Consider the following 11,764-nt stretch of genomic DNA (forward strand, 5'->3'; position numbering starts at 1 on the left):
TTGTGTGTAATTTATCTATAGTGTACTACAAAAAAACTGGTTAAGGGTAAATCACATTTTGAAAAGCTTTTGTAAATGGGCAACTTGACAAATTATTTTTAATTAAGTTTCTCTCTTTTTCGAAATTAAAGGTGCAACTTATATTCAGGCCAATTCGATGTGTATATAATTTATGATAACTATGAACAGACTTTGAAATTTGTCTACATCACACCAGGTATACTTAACTTATTTCACTGCCCCACACAGATGCTCATGTCCGGTGGAAGTCTCCTCTAGTTCCCCCACTTTTGGCCAGAAGCATTATTTCAGATATCACAATGTCATGACTCACAGCTTTGCACATATCGTACACTGTTAAGGCAGACACCGATACAGCAGCGAGAGCTTCCATCTCCATGCCCATCTGCCCTCTACACTTTGCCGTGCCAGTTATAATCACACAGTTGAGAGCAGAGTCCAGTTCAATGTCCACAGCCACAGAGGATAAAGATATGTTATGACACAGAGGGATAAGCCTGGACGTCTGCTTGGACCCCACAATTCCCGCCAGGCGAGCAACGCTAAGTACCTTCAGGCCATTTTCTCGTATGAGTTTCATCAGTTCGGGTCCCACAAAAACCTTTGCTCGTGCTGTAGCAGTCCGTTCTGTCACCAGCTTCGAACCCACGTTGACCATTTTCGCCCTGCCAGACCGGTCAACATGAGTCTGACTTTCGGACTGTGCTCCCAAACTGCAGAAACGGCAAGAGAAGACAGAGGGCTGTGCTCTGTGTGTTTGTTTTGTTAGGAGTCCTGCATTGCACATAATGCTTGGGGCACAGGGAAGCAAAAGAAACTGTTTTCTAGATTCAGTCACTACACTCAAATTACGTGACAACAACTGAGACGTCTGTGTATCCGACACAAACAGGGGTGAAATATTGGTATCTCAGAAGAAGTACTTTTGAAAATCTTGTTTCTGAAGGTTTAACAACTTCCAACTTTGTGCCTTCACGACATCACTACAGCCATCAAGTTCAGGGCCACCTGGAACAAAAATACAAGCTGTAACAAAGAACTCTTCATAATCTGAAAATAGGTTAACTACAAAAGAATTTTTAAGCATTCGTGTTGAAACACCCCCGATTAATTCCTTTACTGGATTTCTGGTAATTTACCGAAGCCACCAAACAGTTAATTATTATGATATATGACCGTGTGCTTAATGGATGAAAGGCTATTGGTTGTTCTGCTGTGGTTTCAGGAGTATTTCAACCGAATGCGGCTGTTCTGGGACGGAATAGCTAATGATTGAAAGTTTGTCTATTGTTAAGAATCAGAAAGGTTGTGATGTACAACTGATATATATTTCCTACTAACACACAAATTCTGAGGCAGTTGCTACCTTTGCCTTACACGTCTAATTGTGGTTATCTCTTTTTATTGATTGCTGATTTTCAGTACTTTGTCACACGCAATGCTGATGGTTAACATTCACAACAATCCTCACTGCAATCCATGGTTGTTGCTGGCCGACACGGTTGACGTGAAACACATAATTCGGCACTTGTCACTTTCTGTTTCTTATCACTTGCGAATCGGCATTAGTGAGAGTCAACCCCACGACGATCAGGGGGACGTGCTCACTCGTCATACTCCAGTGAATTTTACCGTTTACAACTCACTCGACCACCATTCTTGCCCGTCTTTCCTGCTCTACTGCTCACTTGACACTCTACCATACTACTGCGCACTCAGCACTAGTCTCACTGCCTACTGCAGCGCTCGACAATCTACTCCTGTCCGCTATCGACCTGGGCGTCAGATACTAGCATCTTTGTTTGTGGGATCACGGATCCCTTACAGTGTTCAAGACAAGTTCTTTGAACCTTAATGATCTGTTATGATTCTTTTCTTTCCTAAGCTAAGGTCAAAAATCTGTTTTGTCTGCAGAAGTGTGCAATATGAATATTACACAAAGTTGATAGGAACATCTCACATAAATCTCCTCAGTGGCTGTAGATTTCACAATCTTGCAGGAGTGGATATAAGGGGAGGTCGTGGCAATGGTGAAAACTACCACCCACTTCCCAAACAACATATTATACTGGGGTGCACTTAAGAAGGCAGCAGTGTGGTGCATTCTGTGCAGAAAGAGATGGGGAATGCTTTATGGTGCTGTCTGTGTGTTCTCTCTCTCTCTCTTTCTCTTTGTCCCACGACTCACATTTCAGCCACTTCCAACCCTCGTATCTGGCACAGGCCACTGTGTCTGCTTCTGACCCCGCCTAGTAGAATTTATGCGGTCGGAAAGCTATCGCTGTTGCTTTCTAATGTAATACTTGTCATGTTTCCTTTATGCCAGCCATTGTGAACATTAATGGCTAAGTAACCTCATCATACCTAAATGCCTTGTATCGTACACGCACCCCAAAATGCACACTACAGACAGATGTGGCAGAATGACACGATGTCTTTATATTTCATACTTCACCAATTTCCAAATGCACACATAACTTTTGGAGAAGGAGGTAGCATGGAAACAGAAGTGTGTCAAAAATGCCAAGTTCTTCCAGCAATGACAAGCTACATTTAATAAAGGACACTTTTCAGTTGCTCGTGCTAGGGTCTGCCCACAAGGACATGCTTTTGGTCTGATTGACAACATTCCAGCCGGGTAAAGCTGCACACCACTGGGTTGAACATACCAGCTGTCAACAGATCCGATACAACAACAACAGAAAGAATGACTTCCCGAACACAGTTGGAAATCACTGATAGAAACAGTATTCCCCTCATTCACATGTGTTAGCAGACCTCTGTTCAGTCATAATGTTTATTGAAATAATGATGGTGAGCACACACTCTGACAGAGTTCAACTTCGTTGTTACATGGTTGTTCAGCTTTTTCCTTCTTTCCTCCTCCCTTTTCTCTTCCCAAAATCTTTTCATTCTTTGACTGTGTTCCTGTTTCCTTTGATATGTACATATTTTCTCTGTTTTCTTCCTTCCCTTTACTTCAAGTTTTATGTTCATAATTTTGATTCTGAATTTGTCTCTTTCATTCATCATTTCCATTCTGATTCCTGCTCGTTTTGGCATTCTTCTATCTCTTTAAACCAACTGGTTTTTTTGATTAAGGCATTTACTACATCCTAAATCCCTTTGTGAATCTGTCGCTGTTCATTGTGTGTATGTGTCCACAGAATGTTAGTCGGTGTTTTCTGATTGTGACTGAATCTGCCTCTGTGTTCTTATAATTCTCTGGTTGATCTCTTCATCCATATGCCATCTCTGTGCACTGCTCCAAAAAATTTTCTGAGGATTTTGCATTGTATTCTTTCTGCTTTGTGGTGCCTGGTCCACAGATTGTGGTCATTTCTGATGCGAAGAGTGCTTCTGATACTATAACTGTATTATAGCGCATGTGTTTGCCTTGTACTGAAATGTTTCTTTTATTACAGTGTGTCCATGTCAGTTTGTACACTTTATGAAGTTCTTTTGTTTGTTCTATGTTTTCTTCCTTCTTTGATCCACCTATTTGTATTGTTACTATTATATTGAATAATTTAATATATTTTTGTGTGTTTATTATTGTTATTAAAATTGTAGATGTCTGTCGTATGCTAACAGCGAGGTTGCTAGCGAGTTGCATTTTTGAGGGAAGCTGGGTGAGGGGGGCGGAAACAATAACAAACTGTCACTCCCCCCCCAAATAACCCAACCCTGGATGCCAATACATTTGCTCTGTATAGGTGTTTGTGTCCAGAAGTATGAGTCAATTTAGCAAAAAAAAGCAAAGGAAAGCTTCATGTTCTGGCCCACATAAAAACCAGATGACCAACCACAGTGTAATCCTCTGCAATGGCATCACTGAAAGCAGTATGGTGGGAGGGGGAGGGGGGGGGGGGGAGTCAGCACACCCTGTTCTGGTCACTGCCAGCTTTCTTGACCTCAGAGTCACTACGTCTCACTCCAACAGTTCCTCAATGGGCATCACAAGGCTTGGTGCACCTCGTTCCAGTCCTCCCACCAAGGAAAACCTCGGGCAGTACTATGGGTGAGTCGCAGCTGAGCAGCTGCCTTCCCCCTGTACCTGCAGTAGCTGCGAGAGGATATTTGTGTTACACATACGCTAAAACTGGTGTAGATGCCACAGGACACTCTTTGGAGTGTCACCTACAAGCACACGCTGCTACACACTTGACAGTGCTAGGTGGCCATGAGTTCTGGCTCAAAGTTCCTGCAACTGTGGTTGGAACTTCCCCAGTGTGACTCTCCCATTCTTTAATAGGGTATTTCAGTGTCCGGGGCACGTTCACATTGGACAACACTGTCCAGTACAGGCTGCCGTCTTCCACCCGTGCTCTCTTGCACTGAGCATTGCATCTTGCACAAGTGAGTCATAAGGACTCCCCTCTTCTGTATGTACACTAAAAAAGCAAAATTGTCTTTTCAGACGAAAAAGTAAAATTGTCTCATATCCACATTCTATCCTTAAAAGTATCCTTATGTCTGGGAGACGCAGATCCACCAAGCAGATCCCACCCGACGACCCGTAGCAAGACTGCAGCACAAGAGGCAGGAGTGCCATCTGTTCCCTTTGACGTTTCTGTCTTGCTTTGCCACCTATCAGTAAGTGACGAACCAGCTAAATCTGGACTTTGCTGCCACAAATCAAGAAGCAATGGCTCGGAGACAGCATGAGCTCATTGTCCAACTGACGGGTGGAAGCAACGCAACAGCAACAGCAACACCAACACCAGTCACACCACCAGTGAATATACTAGAGAGGCCCTCAATACCACCGCAGTAGTCCTCGAGCTGGAAGTGACAGCTCCGTGGAACAAAGATGGACCTTCGAAGCTGGTGGGTCCAAAATGCAATCAGCAGCAACATACATGAACAACTGAGCCTACTGACTCACACGGCAAATGCAGCGTGCTTTTACCAACACCAGTTCTGAGCATCGGTAATATGAGGGACCATACAAACAATTCTGCAGCACCTCAACTACACAACACTACCCCAGCCGCTACGCAGAACACTACACCGACTGGCTTCCCACTGGTCATAATACACAATTACACTTGCCCCGGCAAGCTAAAAAAGACATTTGTAGAATGTCACTCCCCACAATATACCAAACACAAAACTCACAAGGGACCATGTATCACTGTATGTATGCAACAAAACAGATTGCACAAATCTCCTGAAAATCGTCAAAGCTGGGGGAATTGAGTATCATAAATATAACACCCAAGGGGGGAAAACTCGAATGTACATCGTGAAAGGAGTTGACACCACAACCCTCAATGACATTCTTCATGGTATAATCACAGCTCTCAGCTGGGACTGTGAGAGCATGAGATGAATTCTTGGATTCGTGACACACAGATTGCAGCCAAACTATTTAGTGGAGTTCGATGACACAGCTTACTCCTGCAACTTTCTGACGCAGATGCTCCTGCTTCACATGGTCGTAGTAGAAATATACACACTTCCGTGTGTCCCCCAACAGTGCCACCACTGCCAGCAGTTTGGCCATGCGGCACCCGATGTGATCTGGCACACGGTGCCGCAAATGCACTGGTAACCGTGTAGCACGACACTTTAAACTTGGTACAACTATCAAATGTACCAAATGTGGAGGGGTCCATGTGCAAACTACAGATGGTGTGCAGCATACAAAGAAGCTCTAAGGTGCAAAAGTGCCAAAGACAGACAAGTGGTAACCAGAACAGCTCCAAGACACTCCCCACCCCCCAACCAGTAAGGTGTGGAATCTCTTTTACTGGCATTGTCAGTGGAAGTGGATGAACTGAGGATGCACAGAGCTCCACAAACTCACGGCACACTCCCACAACAACAGAACCACAACCCACACCCGCAATGCTAGAAACTGCCCCTGTACTGATGACAACACTGCCGGTCCCAGACAACACCAAGTCAACTCTGTCTAGGCCAGATTGTGACACTTGTGATATCACAGAAGACACACCCAAACTAGGGCAACCACAAACACACGAAATAAAACAGAGGTACCCAAAAAACAAAAGAGGGGACACTATCACACCACAACAAATACACCAACAACAGACCAGACAAACATAGGAACACATTAAAAGGAACAATGTAACCGTAACTCACACTCTTGCCCCCCTCACCACAGCAATAACACAGGTGACCCCAGATGAAATACGAACCATGAATAACACACAAGCCAGCCCATCCAGTACACCAACATAAGGACCACCAGCCACCAACACCACTGCCAGCACCTTGGCTGACATAACAAACATTCTCACCACAATCAGAGGCATAGTGGAGACACTATATCCCACTCACATGGCTTAAGATCCTCTTGAGGCTCTTCATCGTAACACATGCACAAACTCATGACGGCTACACACAGCCAGTGCATGGCTGCTATACAAACTGCTATCACCACACTGCCCACACACTTCCATAGATAATACACCACAAAACACAAACAACAGTACTTTGACCTAGATGCTATTCTGGAATGCAGATGGGATTGGCAACAAAAGGGCAGAGCTAGCTGCATTTATGGAGGAGAAGGGAATCTGGAATGCTCTCATGAACGAAGCTGAGCTCCAGTTACACAAACAACTACTCTTCTCAAGATATTACATCTACTGTACTGACCACCTGAAGGCACAACTGTGGGTGGAACAGCAATCTTCATATATTGAGACAAAGAATACACAAATATTAAGATCCCTGAACCTGAAAGACTAGAAGCCACAGCTGTTAGGGTCAAGTCAATTGAGTGAACACTACATTGATATCGATATACAATTGATCTGGTAATATCATAACAAGCGATATCAGCACAATACTCAACATAGCATAGTGACTAATAGCCACTGGTGATGTTAATGCTAAACACTCTGCTTGGAACTAACAAAGATCAAACACCAATAGCAAAAAAACTATGCGAACATGCACTGCGCCCAAACTACATTACACTAGTGCCAGCTGAGGTGACACTTAAAACAGGGAACAGAGACTAAATGTGATAGACATTAGATGTGATAGGCATTATAGTCACAATCAACATTGAAATTATACATGATTTAGCCTCATCAAACACCTGTAATACTTTACTCGCAAGAAACACAGCAGTATGATGAATCTCACAGGATACTGAGCTACAAGCGTGTGAATTGGGCATTGTTCAAGGAAATGCTTGAAAAGTCGTATCCCACTAATTCCCAAAATTACACAAAGCAGGAAACTTGTTGAAGCTGTCAAAGCCCTCACCACCGCAGTTCAGGATGCAATAGCAGGTACCATTACAGTACTTACACCACAAGAATGCTCAATGGCCCTGCTCCCAGAAATACAGGGGCCAATGTCAATGAGAGATCATCTCGGGAGATACTGGATGTACAAACAGCATATTAGCATTCTCCAGGGGATCATACAGGCTAAATTAAAACTTTTAAAACCACAAACTGGGACAATAGACTCGCAGGGCTGCACACCACATGACCTGGAGTGTGGCAAATAGCTGTCCACTCCACCAAGAAGAAATACTACACACCAAGTTTACAAATACCTTACAGACCAGCATACTCCATGGAGGGGAAGCATGAGCTGATGACCAGAACACTAGCAACATCATTCACACTGAATCTGGCTCCTTCCAATCCAGCACTGCTACTTGAAATGGACCAGGAGGTTACATGGCCTGTAACCCAGCCCAAGTGCAATGTAACAATACATACTGCTACACATGAAATTACACAGGTTATTAAGCACAAAACAACTAGAAAAGCTCCTGGTCCCAATCACTTTCAAAACCATGTCACCCAGGAGTTCACGAATAAAGCTATAGAGCATCTCGCACATATGATGAATACCATTCTACAACATCAACACTTCCCTGTCCTGATGTTCAGGAAGCCAGGGAAATACCACTCCCTACCACAAAATTATGGCGCCATCAGCCTGCTGAGCTCCCTAAATAAGATTGTTGAGAAGATGATTCTCAAACATCTTACTATGCACTGCAACACCAATGACTCGCTGAGACTGGAGCAATTTGGATTCAGCAATCACCACTCCACAACACAACAACTCCTCCGTGTAGTAGAACATATTACACACACCCCCAACACCATAAAGCTACAGGAGCACTGTTCCTGGTCTTCAGTCATTTACGGAACAATTGTCTCATTCGCAAACTCTGCACTGCTAGTCTCTCCGACGAGCTCGTACACCTTACACACTCATATCTCACTCACAGAAGCTTCAACACCGACATTCAGGGCAAACAGTCAACACAACACAGTATACAAGTGAGAGTACTCCAAGGCAGCATCCAAGGGCCCCTCTTGTCTAATCTCTACGTCAATGACTTTCCAACTGAACAAAACACAATGGCAACCATCTACGTAGATGACACTACCATCCTAGTGCAAGACTGGAAACCATCAGGCATAATTCGCAACTGCAAACAAAACTGCCTAGCTGGAACGACAGTGTGTTAAAGCAAATGCTGACAAGTGTGAAGCAGTTCTGTTCACTGACAAACCATAACAACTGCACAATCATTAAGTGTTCTGGCATACCCACAAGCACTGGAATGAAAATTAAGATCGCAAGAGCAAAGAAGGCAGTGAACACACCGTCAGCGAATAGCCCACTGGCAAGGACCACACCACAATGGGAGCAGGCCCCTAGACAAAGAGAATACAAGTGCCACTCCTGCCAGCCTCGGCCACTCAGTATTTGGACAGGATTAGGACAGTATACGGACAGGCCTAGCGCAGAATGCTACAATAACAGTTATTAGTGATCCACAAGCTGTGTGTCAAACTTGCACGAACGATGTATATAGCAAAGGACTCGGATTTATACTGCATGTCGCCTATTGCTTGCGACACCATTGTAAATTCCAGGTCAAGCATTGTCAAGCTTCTTATTTGTAATAAAAACTATTAATGTTGTTTGCTTGAATTGTTGTATAGCATTTTGAGAATGCAGCATCCTTTAGGCACCCTATATGAGATGAGTGGGTAGGACCCCACATTAAGACTGCAGACAAATAACACTACACACACGCCCAATATGTTTCAGTGTGAAAGTCAAATACTGCAGTGACAGGCCAACTGAGCAAATGCAAGGCTCAAACAGTGTTACTCTAAGCTCAACAGGTAAAGCACACTGAATAGGAGGATATCGAGGTCCGTGTACATGATACTGATTAGACCCATGATGATACATGCAGCTGCAGTCTGGGGTTACGTGGCTCTGACCGCCTGTGCCGCCTACAGGTGATACACAACGAAGTGCACCACAGTCCACACACACTGTCGACCTTCACAGAGAATACTGCCTTGAGACTCACACACAGATATTCAAAAAACAACCACACTACTGTACAGGAACTTGAGACACTCTGACAATCACTTCATTCTTAACCTGGGAAACTACGACCACAACCACGGGTGAAAACACAACTGCTGAAAAACACTTCTATCTAGGGACAATTAATCACCTGTGGACAGCACAAGCTCACAGACAAAATAAACACTGGTGAATCCCTGCATTACAGCAAAACTAAATGGCATTGCCAGCTGCAAATATCTAGCTGACCAACTGGCAATACGGGAAAGCAGTATTGCACACTAAACATAAACATATCCAACCAAACCTCTTTATGGCCAATTGACCACTCGTATAATGACCTTGGCATGTTACAAGTACAGATGCTGCAGGTGGCCCAGGAGAAACTCTGGTGCACAGCCCAGGAGTACCCCTCCTCAATAGGACTGACACCCGTAAAGAGCTTAGGGCTAAGAAAACTGTTTTATATTCAGGTGCAACACCCTTTTAACATCTCCCAGCCGAAATTAGGAGCAATCTGGAAATCCCCAAATATTCAAATTTAAAGTAAAAAATGTTTTATTAGCCAGTCCACCAATAATTTACCTGGATATGTGAATTTACCTACCTGTCCCACCTCAGATACACAACGCACAAACACTTTCTAACAGAAAACCATATTTAGCCATGCAACATATTCTCTAGGAGCAGACTGGAATGGTAGATGGTTTACTCCACAGAGGGAAGCTGGCAGCAGCTTTGGAATGCCTTTTGAAGTGGTGATTCCATCATAATAATAGCCTATGTGCAGGTACGGTTGGTTCTCCACGGAACAGAAACTACTGTACTGGTCCCAACGTGGCATTGACAGCATAAAGGACATTGCACAGGAAGGAAGTATATGAATTTATCAGAATAAGTTTAGATGACAGTGTCCTGTGTAGAATTAAATGCCCATTTAGCATGAAGTATTAAATCAAAATAGTGGCAGAGCAGTTTAAGTAGCAGAGCATTGGCTTTTTTCAAGTAGTTGCTTCTCTGTATATTTATAAAAATAAAATGATGTAGAACTGATCCCCTTGAATAATGATTAATGTGAGCAGATTAGTAGTAGATGAAAATGGTTGTTAGTAGTTCAGTGGCACTTCTCACTTACTCGTTTTACACCCCTGAAGGCTCTCATCGGTGATGGAGCTGTTGGAATATTACATGTGAATGAATGGCTGAACTCGATAATTTTCAAGGTATTCAATATTCTTGTACAGTGCATTCAAAACAAAGTTATATAAAAATGAAGAGGGATGTGTACTTCATAAACTGGCTTGACAACAAGTACACAACGAAGCAGTGTGATGTAGCTTACTCAAGCACCTCAGTTTCGCAGGAGACCCTGAGGCAACAAGTACACGCATCATGTTTGCTCACTGTTTTTTATTGCCTGTGCTCGAGCACAGTATGAAATGTATTAATTTCCTTCTCCAATCTGTGGCTGCTTCCCATCTCTAATTAATTTGTCGTTAACAGGATGTTAATTGTAATATTCCCTTTAATGAACTCATTTTCAGCAAATTGCTAAGCTGGTAATCTTCCTTTTTGTATTGAATAATAATAGTAACTCTGACATTTACATGAAGAGGCATACCAGCAGCAGCAGTTAGCTGTCTTTTAAACTTCATTTTATGCATCCAGAACATTGGAGATATACTGCAACGTCAGTAGGACATATTTACTGAGAAAAATCATACACGACACACTTGCCTCCACTGAACGCATCCACACCCATTAATGTACAGGCAAAAATCCACAAAACCTAACATTCTAGAAGTGGAACAAAATGAATAATATTTTTCAAATACAGTGCTTAAAAAAGTTTCACACTGCCCCCACAGCTTGCATACTTTGTTTTTAACCCATTTGTAGGCACATTTTTTGTAGCAGCCCTGTAAAGTTAATTGTTTTGGTATCATTTTAGAAGTTTCAACTAAATTTAATTTTTGATTATTTTATTTTTGTGATTTAGGAGCAAAAAACTATAGTAGTAAGTATACTTCCCACTGTCTTTAGTAAGCTGTTATGAGTTACTACTACATGTGAAAAAAAGGAATTTTCTGTTTTTATTTGACTATCTATTTTACAATCCTAGAAACTTCATTTAACACTGCTTAAAGAAACAAGCTGAGACAAGTCACAATAGCATATATTGCAGAATGAAACAATGTGTTCTGTTGTAACAAGTGACAACAGCACTGATGTCATGACAAACAGACACCAGTTGTTTAGCATATTATCACAAAAGGTCAACCACATCCAGAGGAGGTACAACATTTTCCCAAGAGCATAGTAAAACAACTAAATTAGTGGTAAGTATGGTCAGTTGGTGGTAAGTATCTTTTCTGCAGTCCAAAAAAGAAATTAATTTTGTGGT

At 42.8% G+C, this 11,764-nt stretch overlaps 1 protein-coding gene across 1 annotated transcript; it reads right to left on the reverse strand.

Annotated features, from left to right (window-relative positions):
- Window positions 1-253: 253 nt before the first annotated feature.
- Window positions 254-679, reverse strand: LOC124575366 (molybdenum cofactor biosynthesis protein 1-like). The gene has a single exon (XM_047131171.1). It carries the CDS (start codon window positions 677-679, stop codon window positions 254-256), a length of 426 nt encoding a protein of 141 aa, XP_046987127.1.
- Between the last annotated feature and the right edge of the window lie 11,085 nt (window positions 680-11,764).

The sequence above is a fragment of the Schistocerca americana genome, unplaced genomic scaffold, assembly GCF_021461395.2.
Source record: "Schistocerca americana isolate TAMUIC-IGC-003095 unplaced genomic scaffold, iqSchAmer2.1 HiC_scaffold_24, whole genome shotgun sequence".
NCBI classification, from domain to species: Eukaryota; Metazoa; Arthropoda; class Insecta; order Orthoptera; family Acrididae; genus Schistocerca; species Schistocerca americana.